At 35.4% G+C, this 23,553-nt stretch overlaps 1 protein-coding gene across 8 annotated transcripts in view; it reads right to left on the bottom strand.

The window, feature by feature from the left end:
• Window positions 1-4,471: 4,471 nt before the first annotated feature.
• pou2f1b (POU class 2 homeobox 1b) overlaps window positions 4,472-23,553 on the bottom strand; it is a 199,436-nt gene continuing 180,354 nt past the window's right edge. For 7 of the 8 annotated variants that reach the window (XM_072585323.1, XM_072585321.1, XM_072585326.1 and 4 more), the window contains one exon: window positions 4,472-22,024. In XM_072585323.1, the coding sequence (XP_072441424.1) occupies window positions 21,726-22,024 (299 nt within the window). In that variant the 3' untranslated portion in view covers window positions 4,472-21,725. The remainder of the gene's footprint in view (window positions 22,025-23,553) is intronic. The other variant, XM_072585327.1, reaches the window with a different exon arrangement.

Here is a 23,553-nt window from a genome sequence, read left to right on the forward strand (position 1 = left end):
GTTCCAATCAAAAGTTATAGGTGCAAAGGTCGGATACTTGTGAGTACAGTTACTCTTTGGCATTTAAGAATTGATTCTGCGGTTTCAGAAGAATGCAGCTGCTTGACCTTGTTGAATTACTGAAATGGGAGAATTGTTGGTAGATAGCCAACAGCTTTTCCCTATGGTCCAGGAGTCTACAACTAGAGGGCAGAGGTTTAGGATGAGAGATACAAGAGTCCAGAGGGGCAGTTTTTATTTCCACACTGTCTGGAACAGGCTGCCAGAGGTAGTTGTGGAAACGAGTACAATTTTGTCAATTGAAAAATATTTGGACAGGTACATGGATGGAATAGGTATGGAGGGAAATGGACCAAATGCAAGCAAATGGGACTAGTTTGTGAAAACTGGGTGGCATGAACAAGTTGGGCCAAGGGGTCTGTTTTCATGGTGTTCTACAGAATGAAAACAGATCCTTTGGCCCAACTTGTTCATGAGATTGCTCCAAACGTGAATAGTTGTGCATTTGGACAGAGTAGATTTGATAGGGGTCAGCCTATCTTCATATTTTAACTTATGTGCTCTGTGCAATTTGGCCTTGCAGGGGAATCATAATTAAGGGAGTTTACTGGGCATAATGACAAAAGCTTCATGTAAGAAAATATTATTGATTTTTTTTTAAACACAACAGTCTTTAACGTTTTTAGATGCTATGAAAGAAGGGGAGATGGTTATCAGTAGTAGCTTGGTTGGTATCACTCTCACCTCGGAATGATAAGGTTCTGGATTCAAGTCCAATTCTATACCATGAGCACAAAAATCAAGGCTGCCACTCCAATGCAGTACTAAAAGGAGTGCTGCAATTTCAGAGGTTCCAACTTTCAGATAAGATTGAAAACCTGAGGTCCAAATAGAGGACGTAAATGCATTTGAGACTGTCAGAGAAGGTTTTCTGGATGATAACTGGAATAGGCAGATTGTCTTATTAGGAAAGGCGGCACAGGTTAGGCTTATATCCACTGGAGTTGAGAATAGTAAGAGGCAATTTGATTGAAACACAAAAAGATTACAGGTCTTGACAGGGAAGATATGGAGGGGATATATTTGCTTATGGGAGAATCTAGAACTAAGGCTCACTGTTTAAAATCCATGAGTTGCCCATTTAAAAATGAAATTAGGCAAAATATTTTCTCTAAGGGTCATGAGCCTTTGGAACCCTATTCCTGAAAAAGTTGTGGAAGCACAGACTTTGAATATTTTTAAGACTAGGTAGATTCTTGTTCAGCAACGGAATGAATGGTTATCGGAGTTAGTTGGAATGTAGGTTTGAGGTAAATGGCTGAGTTAGATTTGACCTGCTTCTTGTTCACGGGACATACCTGGGCAATTTCTACATCATTTGTAGGGCCAGTGTTGTAGCTGGAAGAATTTGGCGAAGGTTTCGGATACTTCTGGAATATATATCAATACTATTACCAGGGTGCTAGCAGGCCCCATATCCTTTGCAGTATCCATTGCCTTCATAAGATACATATCATGTGGAGGAGATAAAATTGGTTGAAGACTAGCATCTCTGACAGAGGACATCTGGCTGAAAATGGACACGAGTTTTCAGTTTTGTCTCTTGCATTGATGTGCTTGGCTCCCCTAGTGTTGAAGATGTGGATATTTTTGGAGCCTCTGCTTACTGGTAATTGTTCAATTATCCAAAATATTCATGACAGATGTAGCAGTATTGCTGTGTTTAGATCTGATCATTTGATTGTGAGATCACTTAGCCATGTCTATTGCATGCTGCTTCCATAGTTTGGCAGGCTATGCATCCTGTGCTGTATTTTCACCAAGTTGACACTACTTCATTTTTAGGTATGCCTGGTGCTGCTTCTGGTATGACCTTCAGCACTCTTCATTGAGCAAGGATTGATTTCATGACTTAGATTAGATTCCCTACAATGTAGAAATAGGCCCTTCGGCCCAACAAGTCCACACCGACCCTTCGAAGAGTAACCCACTTGGATCCATTTCCCTCTGACTGATGTACCTAACACTATGGGGCAATTTAGCACGGCCAATTCACGTGGCCTGCACATCTTTGGACTGTGGGAGGAAACCCACGCAGACACAGAGAATGTGCAAACTCCACAGGCGCCAGAGGCTGGAATCGAACCTGGGACCCTGGTGTTGTGAGGCAGCAGTGCTAACTATTGGGCCACCACAACTTGATGGTAACGTGTGAATGAGCAATAAGCTGGGCCATTAGATTAGACTAGATTAGATTCTCTACAGTTTGAAAACAGGCCCTTCGGCCCAACAAGTCCTCACCACCCCTCCGGAGAGGGACCCATCCAAACCCATTCCCCTACCCTATATTTACTGCTGACTAACATCTAACACTGTGGGCAATTTAGCATGGCCAATTCATCTGACCTGCGCATCTTTGGATTGTGGGAGGAAACCAGTGCACCCGGAGGAAACCCACGCAGATGCGGGGAGAATGTGCAAACTCCACACAGACAGGCAGGAATCGAACCCAGGACCCTGGTATTGTGAGGCAGCAGTGCTAACCACTGAGACACTGTGTTGCCCTAGGTTAGATAGTGGCTGAGTAGAATTCAGCTGCTGGCGATGGCTCAATGCTTCAGGGATGTTCAGTTTAGAATTGCTAGATCTGTTCAACATTTAAGATGGTGGTAGAATTACACAACAGAATGGAGGGTATCCTTGATGTGAACACAGAATTTTACCTTCATGAGGACCGTGTGGGAGGTCACCCTACTGCTGTCATGGATGAATGCATCTGCAACAAGTAGATTGGTGAGGGAGATGTCAAATAGATTTTTCCCTCGTTTAGTTCTGTCACCATTTGCTGTAGACTCAATCTAGCAGCCATGCCCTTATTAACTTGGCTGGCTTGGTCAGCAGTAGTGCAACTGCTATGTTTGATGACAGTATCTGGGACATTGTAAGGTATGATACTGAGAGTATGACTAGTCTGTGAGATAGTTCCTTCAATTTTGGCAGAGGACCCCAGAGTTTTGTAAAGGGGATCTTGCAAGGTTGGGATGGCTGTGATTCCCACTGCTGTTTCTGCTGCCTGGATTGATGCAAGGTGGTCAGTCTGGTTTCATTCCTTTCTTTAGATTTTGTCGTAATTAGATAAAACTGATTGACTTGCTCGGCCATTTCAGAGGGTAGTTAAAATTCAACCACATTGTTGTGGGTGGGAGTCACCGGCTGCTCAGACCAGGGAAGGATAGCAGATTTCCTTCCCTATCAGATATTAGGGAACCAGATGGGTTTTATGATAATCACATAGCTTTTAATCTACATAGAAATGAATTAAAATTTCATCATTGCCTGTCACACAACTGTACAAGATTTCTATTGAATATATATATTAATATCTAGCAGACTACGCAGTTCCAGACACTGTGCATAATTAGTATCCTTGCCAAAGTGCTTCTGTTTAAAAAGGACAGCCATCAATGACCTCCTGCACATTGAGGAATGTGTATGATGATGATTTTGGGTATATTATGGTGTGCAATGTGAAAGAAGCATTGCCCATTCTGACTAATTTAATTCATCTATTTGAAGTCTGTGATTTGGATTGTTGTAGATGGTGCTGTTCTGGTAAAAATAAATCAGTTTTAGTGCTGTCTGACACCTTACTTTAGAAGTTAAATTCAAAAGCCTGGGTAGTACATCATTTTCCTGGGTGATAAATAGACTGTTTAAGATTAGCTTTTAATGTTTCTGCAAAAAAAATGAACCGCACAAAGGTAAGCAGAAATAAGTGACACTACAGGTGACCCCACTGCACTACACACACACAAACTCCTACAGACCCAGACACTCATGCAGATCCTCTCTCATACACTCACACATACATATTCCCCCCCACACCGCACCCTCTCACAGACTTGTACCCCTTTACACTCTCTCACTTTCTCAGACACTCACAACCACCCCTCCCCACCCACATTTAAGTTTGTAGGGTGAATTTGTACTTGCAGAATTACATTTTATTTTGCTCAAAACTGAATCCATGTACGATTCCGTAAATCCTGTTTTTAGAAATAGAATCAGTTTGAACATTGGGACACAGACGTTAATCTCACGTCAATGCATTATTTGAGCTGACATAGCACCTACTGTTAAAGTTCACTTGAGAACGTAACTTTAAAAAAAAGGTTCTGGGATTTACATATGAAAGAACAGAAACCAACATGGTCATTCTAAAAGATAAAGAGACTTATACAATCCAGGTCTTTTTCAATATATCATCTCAGTTGCTTCACACTGTAAACTTTTGCTATAAATTCTATGTCTTACGATCTTATGCTCCACAGCCAGCTGATGAAGGAGCAGCACTCTGAAAGCTAGTACTTCCAAATAAACCTGTTGGACCAACCTGGCGTTGTGTGATTTTTAACTTTATACACCCCAGTCCAACACCGGCACCCCCAATCAGAAATAAGTAAGTTTCCCATCAATATTTAAGTCATATTTTTAATGAATCAAGACGCCATTACAAAAATGAATACAAAATGATTAGATAAAATGACCACATTACAATACAAAAAAATCTAGCTGCAATGGAAATCTTTCATGGCAGTTATCGAAGACAGCTTTAACTGCAATTACTCACTACACAATGGAACAGATTTTGAAAAGGGAAGTTAAAAACCAAAGAGTACCTTAATGCAGACAGAAGCAATATTGTTAAATTTTGCATTTCTAATACAATTGAGCAGTTCAGCATGAATACCTATCGCTGTGTATCCGGTTTCATAATAAATTAGAAAAATAGGCTCTTGTTTGAATAGATATTTTTAAATTAAAGGGGTAGGGAATAAATTAACATCTTAAAGCTCAAATATTTATCGCATGTACAGCAGACCAGACTAGTAGCCATTTAACATGACCTTAAAATCAGGCAGCATCATGTAAAATCAGAAATATTTGCAATAATCTAAATCAGTCTTTTCTTTAAAAAAAATTTAAAATTTCAAAGAATGTTGTTGTCACATCTTGATTGGGAAGGATGGAAAATGGTCTTCAGTTATAGATGTTACCAGCTAATTTAGACCAGTTTGTTTTGCTGACTCCTGAGTTGAAACATCCAATACAGCTTCCTAGTTCCAGTTCAAACTTTCACCTATATGCTGGGTGATTATTTATCTATATTTGATGAACCAGTTTTCTAAATAAAGCATTTTTACAGTACCTATGTTAGGGAAGCAAGATCATCCCCAACAGTGAGATATTTAGTTAACTGACTAGAGGAAAACATAGTTAGGAATCTAAATAACAATGAGCAGAAAAAGTAAAACCTGTAAAATCTGAATTACAGATTCTTAGTTTGACAACTAATTTAGATGACTATATGTACTATTTTCATTGCTATCCAATGAGGTACTGAATTTTAAATTAATCTCTGCAACTACATAGTGATATTATCATAGTTAATAACTACTAAATGTTTTAAGTGTTGGAAGAAATGAGCTATTTCTGATGCCTCAAAAAAAAAGACAATTCAATTGCTTCATAGCTGACATCAAATCCAAATACTGTTGTTGGTTCAGGCATTGTTCAATATGTTCAACCCCTTAAAGATTAAGTAATTTCCCAGAAATTCACAACAAAATTTGTCAAAAATACTTTTCTAAAGTCATCAGTAGTACACTAAAGGCCCCTTAATCATCAAGATTTGACTTAGTGACTTCCAGTTTAATGTATACAAATGTGTTAGAAAATTGAATATACAATTTAAAAATATACAACTGAAAAGATTTACATTGTGTACCCATGTAATTCACGAACGAAGAAAACCTAAGACTAAACACGGCATAAAATGTAGGACCAGAAATAAACAAAAACACCAAAAAAAAATCAAGTTACTAAATTTGTCAAAGTGTAAAATTTAATATCCTGACAGTTAGTTCTTACAGTGTTCCAAAGGTTACTCTTCAAACTTCTGAGTTTATCATGAGCCAGAAATGATACTGTACATTGTACGTTCATAAAATTATACCAGTACACAGCAATATACAAATCAATGCTTAACAATAATGCCTTACTGTTGCAATGTGTCAGTAGAAAATTACAATGATATATGTATTCACACCAGTTTATCCTCAAAAATATTCACACAGCATAATGTTGCATTCCTGTCTTCCAACCATAAAGGCTAGAACCATGTTAAATTTTCCATTACCACTCTTTAAAAGGATTATGCCACTTGGTGTATAAAAACATTCACAGTAAAATGTCACACAGTTAGCTGTTGATTGAACTGAAATTGGTGCATTAGTAATAAAAACATACCAACCTGTGATGTAACAATTCTGAATCCCATTGAGTCAGGATTAAAATATATGCATGGGCCTTGTTTATTTAAATGTGGTAAAATGGTTATGTAAAATTGTTCCTAATTTTGCATCTTTCATATTCACACAACATTTATTAATACTTCTGAAATTTCTTCGTAACCATTTTAAATGGAGGTGAATTGACCAAATAAAATATATTACGGTCACAATAGCTAACTAAATTTACTAGTCTTTCCTGTTATTCTTAAATCTAGACCATGGTGATTAACTGCCTATTTGCAAACTTTCTACTAGTCAACTGAAACTGATGCACATCTAGAGGCACCAAAGGGGAAAATCAACGGTAAAGGCAATTTGCTTTTTCATATTCATATACATTAGGTCTCTGTGTGCAACATTACTAATTTTACCATCAACTTTTACCTTGGTAATAACTTTTTTTCTTAGAAATTAGTTAAAGTTGCTAGTTGCCAAAGTTGTACACTAGACCTTTTAAACAAGTTTTAATCATTCTGTAAATTACTGATCAGTGGTTCATTTTAACATTATGCACCCTGCCAGAATTATTCCATTTGGATTATTTTAAAATTTCTGGTAATAACAAGAGAACTACACTTATTTTTCCTATTTAATGAAACCAATTCTCTTGAACATCACTGTTTTTGTGAAGTAAAGATATCCTACATTTGGATGGAAAAGTATTTAGATCAGCGCTATAGAACAAATATTGAAGATAATTGTTATAATCAAATTATTCAAAGAGAAAGCATTTTTATATCATAACAACATATATTCATTGGGGCAGACATTCCCAGATAAGGAGGAAACAAGGGAAACTAATAGTCATAAAGCATGAGAAAATATGTTCTGGACAAACAGAATTGTTGATATACCCAAGTGTCAACACACACAGGAATAAATAGCAAGATAGACAGTTCATAAAATAGGAGATTGGAATAATTTATCAAGACCTTAAAATCAAAGGCTAAAATCTAGGCCAGCTCATTTTCAGTTAAAATAATAAGCGATTACTTAATGGCAATTAAGGAGAACCCCACGTGCACATCATTTTAGTAAATGGTTGGACTAGATCTCTGTAGAAAGTGTACAGTAACGCTTTTACACTGCCGAACAGGTTAATTTATTTTATGCCTTTTTTCTCACTTTTTCAATAATCTCTCCAATTCTCTTGTATTGTTTTATCAAAAACTGCTTATTTTCACTAAATAGTAAATGAGCATTAAGCGGGTCTTCATCAAGCATTCTGAAATTTACGATGGTGCAAGCAAGGACCTTTGCGGTGCAGAAGTAATGTTCCTACCTCTGAGCCAGGTGGTCTGGATTCAAGTCCCACCCGCTCCAGAGCTATGTAATATCAATTCTGTGACAGGTTGATTAAAAGAAAAACCTACAAGGTTGTTAGGGTGTGGTCAGTCCTTTCTGGGTGAGTCAGCACCAACAGTTTCACATATTCAGGAGGAGAATTTTAAATGGTGATAATGGGGTTTCATGGTTTTCATGGGGAGCAATGCAAATTAGTTGCAATTTCACTTTCAGTTCATGACAGTTAGACATTTCCAGTCATAAATCAAGATTTTGATGTTTTTTGATAAATTTGAAGCCATGCATCCAGACAAACATCACAAGAAGTTATCTTTATTACCAAGCATTGAATTTGTTTTAGATTGATGCAAATACATACGGACCAAATTCAGTGCAATCGTTTGGTATCTAAATTGATTTTTCATTAGAATTTTACAGTGAAGAAATCTGGGAAACTGGAAAGCAAGTACACAATCTTCCACAAGATTAAACAGTTTCTTTTCAATATCCTGCACCATCTCATCCTTTCATCAAATATTAGAGTTTCACAAATTCTGTTGTTTTCAAAAAACTTTTATTCAAGTTCCTGAAAAAGACTAAAGAAATTGACAAACAAGGTTTGTAACAACAATTGTTTATGCAAACTATATTGATGAATTGAGTGCCAATTGGATTTCTCTTAAGACAGTATTCTCCTGTTACTGCTGAAATTTTCAGCATTTACAGTATTTTAGGAGAACTGTATCTTGCCCCAGAACAACAAACACTTCAGGATTTCATGTTGGAAGTTTACTTTAGCTTTAGATTTGCTGTCAATTAAATTTTTGTTGTTTCGGGAATTTTGCAACAAATCTGGTTATCCAAGTCCCAACAAGAAATGATAGCAAGTAGTATAAGATGATATCAACTCATTACCTATAGTTTCTTTTTGGAACATTTGCACTGGTAAAAGGTCTGACATTAGTAACTATCTATCAGAAGTTAATACATAAAATTGTCATTAGGGTATATGTGAACACACTCAACTGTGGTACTGCATTAAGGTGCACTGGATATAGGGACGTCCGCAGGTTACCTGTGCTGCAGTCTTATTGTACAATAAATACACCATGCACATGTGGGGATAGTTCAACGCAATTGAAAATGTTACAGTTACAACTGCTGAGTTGTTTCACATCTTCATTCATAATGAATTAATAAATCATGAAATTTATTCATTGGCAACAGTATCCCTTTTTTCTTGATCATATACAGGATTCATCAACAGAATAGATGTAGAAGACCAGCAAAACTCATATCTACATATCATTTTAGGTCAGAAAAGTAGTATTTTGCTATTGTTCCCATAATTCCTGATTAACTTAGTTTAAATATGATTAGATAAAACCATTATATTCATTCTCAGGAATGTTTAGATTCATCATATGGTCATGTGGAATTAGTGAATTATATATTTATCTAAACTCTTTATCTTCTCAGTCCCGCACTGAACAATATGCATGAGTGTTAACAGTTTATGCTCATTGGCAAACCAAACCAGAGAACGGGAAGGAAGGGTGGAACACCCTGAATAAGAATACCTAATAAGATGTTCGAAAAGGCAAAAAACAATGCCTTAGTTTGAAAATTTTAGATTTAATATACATAAACCATAGGGTGTAACCATCTTTAATGTTGGTCTGGGTGGAAATTTTGCATTCCTAATGAAAAACATTACACCAAATTGAATAACTTAATTGTGAATGATGAAGGTATAATTTAAAAATATGATTTAACTTTTGAAGGTTATCATGTAGATATTTTTTATATAAGAAAGGAATACTGTCAATTGAAAAACTTTGTTTTTAAAAATCTTCCAATAAATAACACATCTAAAGAATACAAGCCTGCGGACGTCCAAAATTGGATAATATGTACACTTTTAAAACTATGAACAACTAGGCAGTGAAAAACAATTATGTTCTCACACACAAAGACACACCCAAAACATACAAAAATACTATATCTTAAACTACCAAGAAAGACAATTTATTTTTTTTATCTCATGCCATGACTTAAGAGCAATACACTGAAACGAACAAGGATTTGACAAAAAAAAACCTTTATCCCAGAAATATACCAAAATATACATCTAAGCTTTGGAATTACTGAGGTTAGACTAATGCCTGCTGGGTAATTGCATTTAATACACAATTAAGGTTGCAAAGAAGAAACAAATCTTTGGTATCTGCATTAGGCGAATGTTAACATTTGTATTTCGCTTTGGGATAGAGCTTGTATGATCCTACAACCCCCATTTAGTACTCAAAAAAAAATCACTGAACACAAAGAAATCCACCTTTCTCTACACAAAAAAGTTACTGACTCTATCTAGTACAAGGTTGAGGAATACAATGCATAGTTGCACAGTGGTATTATGAAAAGGATATGAAATCTTTGTAAGCAAGCTACATATTTTTTAGTCTTCATTTTTCTTTCGCAAAATGAAATGGCAGCGTCCAGCCAGTTATAGTCAGTTCTGAAGAGCACCTCAGTGTGTATTAATTCAGATCACCCAGCCCAAAGGGATAAATGCCCCTCAGAAGAGCCAACCCTACCACAGGAGTCTCCAGTCCTTTAACCAATCAAATAGCACACGTGCTCCACTTTTACCTGGCCCTCTATTATTTAATAGGTAGAATGAAGCAGATTTATTTTGCTTTATGCAATTCTTTCGTCACTGTAAGCAATTTACACTTTTGAAATAAGATTAGTTTAGGACTGAAGACATTTAAAAAAATTAATTCATACAATCATTAGTAAGTCTTTGGTTTTATCAGCACAATGAAAGGTTGCTGGCATGTAATAAAGCACCAAGCTTGGCAGGAATGACCATCACTAACATTTACATTCAGAGAGTGAGTGTTATTCTCAGGGTACTTTTAATGATGGACACAAACCCTTACGAGATTGTCAAAACTGAACAGCCCCTCGTTATTCAACCAATATTTGGCTATGAACACTACTGTGCATTCACTCATTTGAACCTCTGAATAACTGACTGATGCAGCCAGAGAGGAGAATTAGTACAAAGTAACATATTTTTGTTTTTGACTGAAAATCACTGTCAGATATCAGGCTCCTTATTTTAAGCACATAAAATGTAAGTTTTATTTTTAAGAAGTGTGGTCTTAAGCAATTAGAAATGAGCCAACATATAATAGACAGAATTTGGTAGATTATTTCAGCATAAAGTCACTTCGCTAGTGTTCATTAGCCTATCCCAATCAGAAAAGACAACAGTATTTTTCAGTCATTAAAAACTAGGTTTGCAACAAATGAAATACACACATCCAGTAAGAATGGGGAGGTGGCTTGCCATCATGCCTAACCAGTTCTCCAATTAAGGAGCTGAGAGTCAGCCCAACAACCTGCTCAGGACACACTATGAAGAGCATGAACAGCTGGATAAATAAAGCACTTAGTTGCCTACATGCCATTAATCATGGCTGGCGTGTCAGTAGTTCTAGAGTTTGCCTAAAAATATAGTGGGAAGAAAGAAAGATTGGAGGGAATTAACAGCTAATGAAACAGTTAGAGACATAATGGAAAGGTTAAAGGATTGTAATACCCTAGTGCTTACTTTAACTTTAGTTGTCAATTCTGACTGCTGTTATTCTCCTGCTGTGCTTGTGCTAATACATGCCAGATTCTTTTGTTTTAAGTATACAGTTTAAGTATACAATCAGTAGCAGGTTCAGCCACTCTGAGGGGGGAGATTAAAGCGAGTTACTCAGTCATGAGTTAGAAATGAGGTATACAACAGCTCCTGTACACAGAACAAATGGTGACAGCACCATTTAAGCAACTGAGGAAGAAAATGAAATAATCACACCATGTGAGTAGACAAATGTAAACCTGAAACATTTCCATTTCAATCTGTAATATGCTAGAGCAAATGGGCTATCAGACACGGTATATTTTCCATCCCCCTTGTAGCTCAGTAACAAAAGCAATTGTGTAATGTGTTGCAGCATTGATGATGTCATTTATTATGATGTAATTTCAAAAACCCACCATTGCCTGGACAGGGCAATTCGTAGGATAGTTGGCGTAGTCACAGACACTTAAGTCTCTAAACTTCTATTGAGAACAGTAAGTCAGGATATTAGTGGTTGTTGGTTGGGCAATATGATATTTTTAAAAGTACCCAAATCAATTGATAAACAAAATATAATGGAATACAATGGGTCATTTTTATTATGGGTAACAAATTTCTTTCCTCAGGAAATTCATTTCTAATGCAGCTAAGTTGCTATTCTACCATAATTAGAATGATTAATGTTAATTAATACAACTTAAAACAAAACCTATTAATTAACCAGTAATTTCTGATTCAGACTAAGACTGTGACAAAATCTCAAATGCACCTTACAAAAGTAACTGACTGTATGATTGTCCTATTATAGATGCGATGCTTTCACAATATATATGGGGACAGTTATACATAATATTTTAAGGAGGTTGCTATAAAGATCGAAGTATAGAAACCTGTCTGGTATTCATAACAACCATGGGAATAAATCTGACAGAATTTCATTTTCTTCCTCAGAATTCCTTCATTTATTAATTTACTATACAAACTGACTCATACTTTGTTCCAAGTGCTCTTCTTGTATAACTGGAATGGATGCATTAAGACATTTTTTTTTTAAACATCATTCTCTCAGTGTATGTAGCTCTTTACAAAACCAGCCACTAAAATGAGAATCAATTCTACCTGCAAAATCCACCAGGGCAGATTTGTTGTAAAATTTTTGTTTTTGTATTTATAAACCTCAAGGTAACCAAACATTTATACTTTCAGAATCCTTAATTTAGTTTGTTCCTACTTTAATGATTCCAACTCCATATTTCAACAACTAATAACTGAATCACCAATTGGTTTTTATGCCTTTCCTTATCATTTCAAAGCAAGGAATTTAATATCAGTGATGAAGCTGTGTGTATCTACCAATTAAAAGCTAACAATTTTATTTTGCTTTCTTTGAGAACTTCTAGGTGAAAAAAGGATGATGAATAACAGCAGGTTTGAATTCACCATGGAGCAAAGTGAACAACTCGTTTATATATAAATAATCAGTATCACCAATTTACATGGATATTCTGACTGTCAAAAATTGAAAAGTTTGACTAATTATAAATTGTAACCCTAAATAATTGTGGTGACAGTTTAAATATAAGCAAACAGATCAGATCTCATTGCACAGGAAATGCAGAGAAAATGAAAAACTGTTTAGCCTATAGCAACAAGAAAATGGATTGATCTGTGAATTTTTGGAGCATTTGACACAAGAGTCAAGCAACTTTTATTATTCCTGTAGTGAACTATTGTTACTAGTTTAGGAGTATATCAAAGAAAGCATAATAAAGCAAAAAAATGGTCAGATATCACTAGCTTCTTTAAATCAGAGTCAGCTGCAACACTTTCATCGGGCACTTCATATGAATACAGTATCAAAAGCTGGGTAACATTTTTAATACTGTACCAAGGATGACCGAAAAGCCTTGGAATACTTCAAATTTCCTTTTGAAAGATGGGGAGCAAGAGAAAGAAGTACTGATGTTGTGAGCTGGTTGGAAGCTATTTCAAATGGTATAAAACCAGGAAATGCTGGAAACACTCAACAAGAAATATTCCAAACCTTTTGCTGATCTTCATACTACAGAATACTGTGACTTTTCTAAGTAATCCTTTTTACTTGCTATTCATTATTTATTGTTTATAAGTATTACTGCAACACAAAAAGACTGAAACTGCAGCAAAATTAATTGAATATTTTAGGAGACAAAAGTCAATTACCTTGTTTGGTATGGCAAGCTAAGTGATCAAAGATCCTGACACAACAATTTTAATCTGAAGTTCTGTAATGCCCAACCTTGGTATAACTTCAAATTTCTAATACAAAAAGCAGAGCAAACATCATCAATGTCCAACAGTCATAGACTAGCATCAATACCAACTACAGCTTCATGTAATGAAACCAGAAAGGCATTTGTTATGCAAAACTCAGATGTAGTTGTTCAGCAACACCAGTGTAGCCTGAATTTGTAACTGCTCACAGCACTACCCAGTTTTGCAATAACTTGGCTTTTATAGATATTTAACCTACACTTATGCCACAATTGGCATAAAAACTTAGTAGCTATTTACTTTTGGATGGTAGCACAATAGCAGACTTAATGATAATATTTAAGGGTGTGCAATATATAACACATTTATTAATATTTTCACATTGTTAGAATATAAAACTACAAATCAAAAAGAAAACAAAAAGAAAGATAAATACAGAAATTGAATAGCTTTTTTTTTTGAAAAGCAAACCAAACTCAAAAGGACAGCTATTTCAAACTGCAATCAGACAGTTTTCACAGCAGAATGTGCTGAATTGCATGAAACATAAAAAAGAAACTGGCAAAGGGCAGGGAAGTACAGAATTAAAGTATTATTAATTTGATGAAGAAGTTGTGTAGCTAAAACATATAATGACAATAATTATTGACCAAAACGTACATATAAAAAATTAGATTGACAAAGTTGCCACTTCAACAACTTAAAATAGTCAACTATCTGGAGAACCCATCTTCAGGAGATGAAAAGAACATTATTGCACACCCCCAATATTTGTTAGTACAGAACTTTACCTTAAAAAAGTCAAATCATGTTACTGATGCTTTATAGCAACTTCTGAATCCAAAAACGAAATTAATGATTACTGCTGAATCCATCTATTTGACACAATCTATTTTGATACCTCGAGATTACTGCCAAATTCATGAAAATTCTCATTCTATCAACTGGATACAACAATGAGAGCTAGGATAGTCAAAGTGTCAAGCCTCTGTTATTCTAAAGCACAAAGTAAATGACTGGAGACAACTGCAGCCACATATCAACTTAATTGTTCTTTGATCAGTCAAGCAGGTGCAAGGAGCAGGATATATTTTTGGTCTAGACTGAATTGTTTAGCATTGCTATCAACAATAATAATACAAAGTTTAAAAACTTACTCAACCATTAATGTGACAAACACTACATTCAATTTACAACACAGATAAAACATGTTCACTTTTTCCTTTTTTTAAGGAAACACCTTTTCTGTGGTGGAACCCTCTCCCATTCTAACATTGCTGAACTAACCCCTTTCTATCAAAAGGCTGGTGAAAATGAAAATATGGTACTATTTCAAAATGTAGAATACAAATCTTAACTAGCTTAAAAATAGTGAAATGACACATGCCAAAACTTAGGCCACATTTTAATTGAGTTGCAAAAGAAGGCATTTGCTTTGGCAAATAGAGTCATGACTAACTGATTTCTTTCTTTAGTTATCAAGATCATCTTTTCAAGAGAGAAACTAAATCCATGAACATGTCCTTTTAAGTAAAAGTATCATCCAAAAATCAACATCTACATTCTAAATCTACAATCATATCCACCGGGAATAGTTTTTGCGTTGCAAAGCAAGCCTATAATTGCTAAGCGATGCTGAGGTATTTCTTCTTAATGAAAAGATTGCAATGAATGGACAAAGTTCACTCACTTCCTACATACATGGACCAAGATCTGTCTCATTTCTCAATGAAAATGTTTGCACAAATAATGTAAAGCCATTTTTTACTTAACAACGTTGAGGATAATTATATGTTCAGATGGGATTCCCCATCCCCAATTTTGTTCACATAAAATAGAGAAAATACATTATTTCTATTTAACTTTTGGTCTCCCTACCACTTCAACAGGATTCACTCAATGCCGTACAGGTCTCAGAAAGGAGCTCATGACAGCTCCAAAAACCTCAAAAGAAAACACAACTGTAATCGACTTAAGTGGAATATCAGTTTCCTCTTTTCAGCCCAAGGTGTGATTCCTCAATATGGTGCCCATCCTGTCCTACCATGATAACTATATCTATAATAATAATAAGGGATTCATCATCCCAGCAGCAGCGTTACATATCTTGAAACAAAAATCACTGCTAATAGGGAAAACAGACTTAAGATAAATGGCAAAAAGATTAAAGGGAGAGGAAGATAATTTTATTTTAATGCAAGAATATGATCTTGAAGGCAATGTCGGAAAGATGCTGGAAGCAAACTGAACAGGAAAGGCCAAACAGCCTCCTTCATTGCTGAAAGATACTATGGATTTAATGGAATATTGTAGAACAATTTCTACATGTCGTGCTGAGGGGTTAACCTCATCAAGTCAATACAGATCCTATACAATATTTTTACCAACTAACCATTAATAAAATAAGTTATGTTTGTAGCAAAGGATTGATCTTTTTCAAAGCATTATTCAGTAGCTCTTGGTTCAAGAGTGGCTATTAATACTTGAAGAAATAAGCTATTGCCACAAATAGGGAATTAAATCATCAACAGATCTGCACTGCCAGTTCCACAGTCAATTTGCACTTTTGTTTTTTTGTGTGTTTTGAGGGAGGACAAATATGGAGTTATCAGTTGTAGAAAAGAAAATAGAGAGGAGAAACAGACATTAAACACTATGCAGAAATATTACTAATCTGCATTAAAGAAGTTTTCATTTTGAATACTAGGAGTTTATAACTAAATGGAGTTAGTTTCACTAGATGACTTCCAAAGATGAAAAGATTCACTAGATAAATTCTAGAAATTAAAGACTTGGCTTATGAGGAGAGATCAAGCAGCTTTGGCCTAGATTCACTAGAGTTTAGAAGAATGAGAGGAGATCTAAGATAAATTAAGGTATTTAAGTTGCTAAAGGGGATTGACAAAGATGATGCAGAATGGACGTTTCCCCTTGTGGGGCAATCTAGAATGACAGGCTATAGTCTTAGGCTAAGGGGTGACAGATTTAAAACAAAGATGAGGAGGAATTATTATGGTTGTGAATCTGTCAAAATCACAACCTCAGATAGCCTTGAATGCTGGGACACTAAATGAATTTGAGGAGAAGATAAGATAGATTATTAATGAGTAACACATTAAAGGGTCATAGGGAACAGGCATAATGTGAATTTGAGGCCAAGATAAGACCAGCCATGACTGTACTGAATTTTGGAGAAGGGTTGAATCACCTACTGCTGCTCCTAGTTCTTGTGATAAGCCATGATCTAAATTGTGTTTATAAATAAAAGTGCCTGCAGGCATTGACGTTCAGTTCACGTAAGTCAATTTTGAGAACTGGATAAGGCATATCTATTTAGTGGAGCACTGTGGCTGCTTTCTGCTTTCACCTGGTTGATGATGCCCATCACCAATGTTTGTGGCAACTCTAGCACAAAAATCCTTAGGAATTCTAACTAATCTTCTGACATATCTGGTCCTAATGCCAAAGAACCGCATTTAATGTCAGGGAACAAACATAAAATAAAATGACACTTGATTTGTCAAACAATGCAAATTGTTATTCCACAAAGTTATGTTTGACCAAAGAGACATTATTGTATGGCAGAACATTAAACTAAAATAACTTATAGGAATTTATTGGCCCTTAGCTGATCAAGCGGTTAAAATGGGACACTGTTCTTATATTACAACGGGGCAATAAAACTTTCACCACAGAACTATGACCCAATCTAATGCCTAAACAAAGACATTTACATTGTATTCTTATGATGCATTGTTGATGTATGCTTAATATACATACTAATTATTTGGGTTAGACCAATTATTATTTATACATCTTGAAAAGATGGTTTAGATTAAGTCTTTGAAGATCAAAGTCAAAAGCTTGCTACTTAAAAGTCTGGGATGAGCATATACATGCACTGAAAATATGCAAAATGTGTACACGTATTGCATTCAATAATGGATAATTAAAATTTTGAGATTCGAGTATTTATACAACATATAAAACATGAACAGAAATAAAATGGTATATTCAAACAATGTGGAAAATGGATACATGGACACACTTACTTCCAATTTATTTTGTGTATCCTCAATGAAAATACACAATTGCATCAGAGGACCAGTTTAAGACTTCATTCAAAAAATGTATTGAAATTCACAACAGTCTTCCTGTTCACAACCCCCAACTGTTTGAGGAGGAGCAATATTTGAACAAATGTCTCAAAGGCAACAGGGTCATTTGAATTTGATCATGTAAATTTTGCTAGCATCTGTTCATGGATTTCACATATTTAGGTTTGAAATTTAATCTATTAGCATTGGAGGCTTTTAAAACAAAAAGAGCTTCTGTTGCAAGAAATTTGGCAAATAAATTAGTAAGATGAAGTCAATATTTTAGAATTTACTTAAAACAGATAATCAGCTTAGAAACAGGAGTAAAATATTCATCCATGAAGTGTCAATTGATTAATTATTAGTAAGAGCACTTCCAGAATTCAATATTTTTAAAATGGATAGTTTAGCATTTATCATGGAGTAGGTCCCACCTTAATGAGCGATTTGCTTTTACCAATTTTATCTGATCTGAAAAAAAGTAGTCTGCTTTGACTCAAATGGATTGATGGATTAAGTCAGTATGTGTCTGACTTTATGGAAAGTTGGCAAAAAGGGACAATGGCATAAAAAGCTTTGAGAGCATGAATTGTAACCATTGCAACCATAAGAGCTCTGAATTGTTTACTGCTAACTAAAATTACTAAATTTTAATTATTAAAACTATTCCTTATATTTACCTATGTATCATTCAATTCCAAAAACCTAAGAACACAACCAATTTTTATTGACAAACCTCAATGTCACATAAGCCACTGGCGTTTGCAGAGTTGGTGCAAATGATACTGCCCAGCTCTAACAAGGGCAAAACACAATCCTGAAAGAAAATCCTGGTTTGATTGCTTCAAACTACAACATCTCACAAATAAAAGCAGGATTCTCTCTGCAACAGACAAATGCAATGATACGCTGACTACCTTTGTAGCAAAACATTAATCCATTAAGGAATATAAAATTAAAAGCTTTATCACAACTTACTTTGTTTCCTTTTCAGATATACAACAAAAAATTAGAACTAGCTCAGTTAGGTTTAAAATTTAAATATTAACTGTGGTCTGGGGTCTGCTAGAAAGCATTATCTTAAAGTTTCTATGGAAGCATGCCTTCAACTTCTGTTTCACTACCACCATCAATGACCAGCATTCAGTTCTGTCTTGTATTTAAAACTGAAACAGTCATCTCAGCTTTATGCTTATTTTCCTTCTTGTTGCTTTTTAAAACATTTGCTATTTATGGAGCAAGTGGAAAAATCAGGAACAAAAAAATGTTCACAGAAAGCCTTCTGCTATTCAATGAACCAGTTTTATCTATTAATTCACGTGTTTAACATGAAAGGGCATGCAATAAAAGCTACAAAGTACACAAGGCTGACACCAACATGGGTTGAATATTATAACTCACCTGTCCAAATTACTTTCTATGTGGTAAATATGTAATTGCTTAAATGAAAAGCTAGCTCAACAATTGATGTCCAATACTTGAGCCATGCTACCAAGCAAGTATATTAGTAAGCAAAGGTCATCTCTAGAAAAGCACTTCACCTTTATTCAGACACTCAGCATTGTGGGGATATCTTTTTACTGCTCCTCACATGCGATGCAATTTATTATTGCCACCAATGTGACTGTAGACAACTGGTCTTTATTGCATAGTTTGTACTTCTGGTGCAACATTAATTCTTCCCATACACAAGTACTATGCACATTTTTGTACTTTAGGTGTCATTGCAAAGTAAAGCAATGATAGAAAACAGTAATGAGGGCAAAAGTGTCATAAATATAATTTGGGTGGGTGCTGGAATTACAGAATAGCCTGGTTAAATACCTGCCTTGGAGGACTAAAGGTTTTTGGTTTACATTTGTGCATGGGGTCTAAACATTTCCCACTGGTCCAAAGCCCAGAATCTACTATTAGAAAAGTAACAACATTCCTCTAAAATTTGTTTGAATACCCAGTGAAAATAGTACAAGAGTACATAAACTAGAAGGATACAAGTACTGCAGCAGTACAATCTGTCACAGGATCTGTTTTGTACATTTAGACAGTGAGGGTTTGTACAACTTGAAATATTATTTTTAACTTTCTTAATATCACTAACACCAGTCTACATTTAGCCATCCGGTAAATTTGAATTACCCAATGAAAACTGGTTGCACCAGACTCTTGACAAAATGATTATTATTCTGCAACAATGTAAATTTCACGTTTGAAGATTCTTTCACCTGAAAAACGACATTAAAAAGTAGAAAATAGTAACTGTTTACCTTCTATGAACAGGAGCAACTAAATTACTGATGCCTATTAACTGCACTCATGCAAACAATGTCATTGGTACAGCAGCTAGGTAAAACTGACTTTGGTTCAAGCTTTTAATAGCTGTCCATATTTGGTAGGCAGCCATATTCATTTTGTTTGCAGTTTGGTAGTGCAACCCTACCAGAACTGCATATTTTGTGTCTTGAAAAGGAGATTAATGTAGTTACTAACAAGGAAAAAAATGGTGGCTGTCATTACTTAAGATGAGAAACTTAATTGAATCCAGTTGCTATGACTAACACAAAGAACAATGTTAACCAACGTGAATTTGAATTATAATATCAATTCAAGTGCCTGTTTGGTACAGACACAGTGCAGCAATATGAGTGAATAGTCAGCAACAGAACTCGGGCTTGTTTAAACAAACACTTGTTTGATTCAAGCACATTATTTGTTAAAACATCAGCTGCGTTTATCAGAAAATATCACGTGCTATTGAACAAAAGAAATTTATACCTCATTCATTCCCCGTGGGTAGCTCAGCACAAAGTTCACACATATTGAGTATCTAAACATGTTGTTCATTAACCAATTGGGAATGCTGGACATGTGGCCACAGCAATCATTCTGGCTTGTAATATAAACCTTGCTCCTCTCTTTCAAGTTCACTACAGAAAATGACAGGCACCATTTTTATTCCATGTGAACTGCAATGCTCTACTCCAGTCCTTTAATTTTTGGTTTTAATACGCTTACAGCAATGGTTCAAGCCATACTGTGCATACTGTAAGCCGCTTGTCTCAAAACAACCCTATTTTCCCTTAAAGATAAACAAACACCAAACTGCGCCAACATTAGATGTGTTATCAAGTTCTATGGAAGCATACATTATTTAGTTTCTATAAATAAGTCAGTTTCTGGAAACTAAATAATGAATTTTCCCCATTAGCTTTTATGGTTGGTCTTGCATATTTGTAGTTTGCTCATCTCTACCATATTCCGTGATGGTTTCAACTAGTTTCAGTATCTGAGCAAAGACAAAAGCTTCACAAGATACCCATGATCCACTGACAATAAAGTCTTCTCCATTTCCAGTTGTTCAGCTACGTGGATCAATATCGCTGATGGTATGACATTTGCTAACATACCCAACCCTTACATTTAGGAAGGACAGACATACTAAGCCATTTTAAAAACCAAGAATGTTTTTAAAACCATCAGTTTGCGAACTTTTGTCTCAAAGCATCTAACTTTGAATCTTTCCTACAAAAATAACCAACAGTAAACCACTTTATACAAACGGTGCATAAATCTACAGTGTACCCGACAAGGAACAACCTTTTTTTTCCAAAAGAAAGGAGATAATTTCAAGAGACATTAACAAGAAGAAAAAAAATAAAAACCCAATGTAATTTTCTTAACAGTATACACAGGGGAAAAAAAAAGATGCACAAGCATCCCAAGTACAGGCCTGCCTAAACTGTACCAGTTAAAGAAACCCATGCTATTTATACATGATATAAACACCTTTATGAAACAAAAAGGCCTGTACAACAGACCTAATTAAAATAAACACACAATTAAAAAGAACTAATAAAATAGATAGTAAAGGAGACAGAACCCTTGCCTATGCATTGTTAATGACTCCTATATTGTTACGACCGTCTGAAACGATAAATATTCACGTGTTTCCTTTTTGGTAGAAGTCTTTTTTTTGTCATTTGTGACACAATCCTGAAAAGCAAGTTAAAAAATTAGGCAAACATCAGTTTTGCTTTTGCTGGAAGCAGCCAATTACTCATCCCATTACTGGATTAAATGATCCATTCTAGGGAGTACGTCTCATTGGGCCTTGGTGGTGTTGGTGGCCCCACCTGCTGAGGTCACAGTGAATGAAGAGTTCTGGCTGGAATCAGTTGACATAGAGGCCATCTGGAGACTCGCTGCATGTCCAGTTGTCCCGGCAGCAGATATCAGGCTTACGGCTGGGTTGCTGGTGAGTAAGGAGAGGTTTTGTGGGTTCAAAAAGAGAGGGGCTGTCACGATGTTTGGAGTACCCCCTGGGTTCGCTGCATTGGCAAACAACAGATTTCCACTGGCATCAAGGGAGGTTATAGGAAGTGTTCCACTAGATGCAAGTGCTGAGAAGAAATGACAAGAGATCCCTGGTTAGAATAAATGCATTTTGTGAAGCTCTTCATACCATCTGTACATCAAAAAGGGAAATAGAATGGAAAAATTACATAGTTTGTGTTATCATATATATTAAAATTATTGATAACAATGCCAAAGGCACATAAAAATGCATTTCAGATTGCTGTATGCATATATGTGTGATGAAATTAACTTTAGAAAAGTTTACAAATTGTAGACTCCATCCAAATAACACAGTAACCCAATTCTTTCCAAACTCAATTCAAATAATCAATGAGCAAATTCCAGAATCATAAAATACTGATACACAATCATTTTGTATTGTAGTTTGAATAAGTGAGTTAAGTTTTCTTTAAAGGAAATAATTAATCAGGGACATATTAATTTCCAACATGCTTGAAGTCAAAGGTTTTTCTTTAATTGTTTAATTTCAGATTACTACATTCATGTATAATTCCTGATCAATTCATTACCAAATTAGCTACAAGTAGTCGAATGAAGTTAATACAGGCAGTTAAAAATACATTTGCACTAATAAATATTGCAAACTTCAGTTTACAAAAATAAATCACTTAAATGTTGTGTCATAACATGTTTTGCCTCTGTATCAATTTCTCTTGCCAACTATGGTTTAACGCAATTTAAAACCATAGCCTTATGGTTTTACTATAAACATACTTAGCTTTCATGAGCTCTTATCATTTACTGCCTGATGTACCTCATTGATTTAATTTTCCAAATCAATACATTTCAATAAAATGCTGAAGCTGTCTATATCTCTTTCAGGTAGATGTTATGTATTTATCCAATTTTTCTACATGGGAACTACAGAATCAGGCCTTTTCTGAAATTAAAACTAAAGTCCAGTAAGTACTCATTGGGTCAGATACTATCGCTCGAGAGAAAAAAAAGTTAATGTTTCAAGTCAATGATCTTTTGTCAGAACGGAGAAAAGAACTAAAAGGTTTTAAGCAAGTACAGATGTGGCAACATTAATGGCACAGAAGAAAAGCAAAGGTCTGGGGGTGGGGGCAAAAGAGATAAAAAGAAAAGGTAAAAGGGATGGTGATGGGACAAGAAAAGTAACAAAGGATGAATCAAGAGGAAGCATAACTAAGGCAGATAGCAGCAGCATCAACAACTGCTGTTAAAACAAGCACAGATCATGAAATTGTTCCACTCCATGTTGTGTCCAGAAGGATGCAAAATTCTTAACTGGACATTGTAGAGATATTTCTCAAGAAATAAAATCCCAAGTGACAAAAAAGTTGGAATTACACTTGTGGGGGTGCCGGCAGGCTTCCCACCCCCCATAAAACTTTGTCCAAGATTTAATAAAATTTCCCAGTTCAGGGCAAGAGCAGGACATGAAACCATTAAGTCATCAACATAATAGAATTAAGAGGGATAAGAAATGAAAGGCCAATTTTCACAGTATTAGGCAAGAACTTTCGAAAGCTGATTGGGGCAGATGTTTGTAGGTAAAGGGATGGCTAGAAAATGGGAAGCCTTCAGA

Source organism: Chiloscyllium punctatum, chromosome 15 (genome assembly GCF_047496795.1).
Source record: "Chiloscyllium punctatum isolate Juve2018m chromosome 15, sChiPun1.3, whole genome shotgun sequence".
Classification (NCBI taxonomy): domain Eukaryota; kingdom Metazoa; phylum Chordata; class Chondrichthyes; order Orectolobiformes; family Hemiscylliidae; genus Chiloscyllium; species Chiloscyllium punctatum.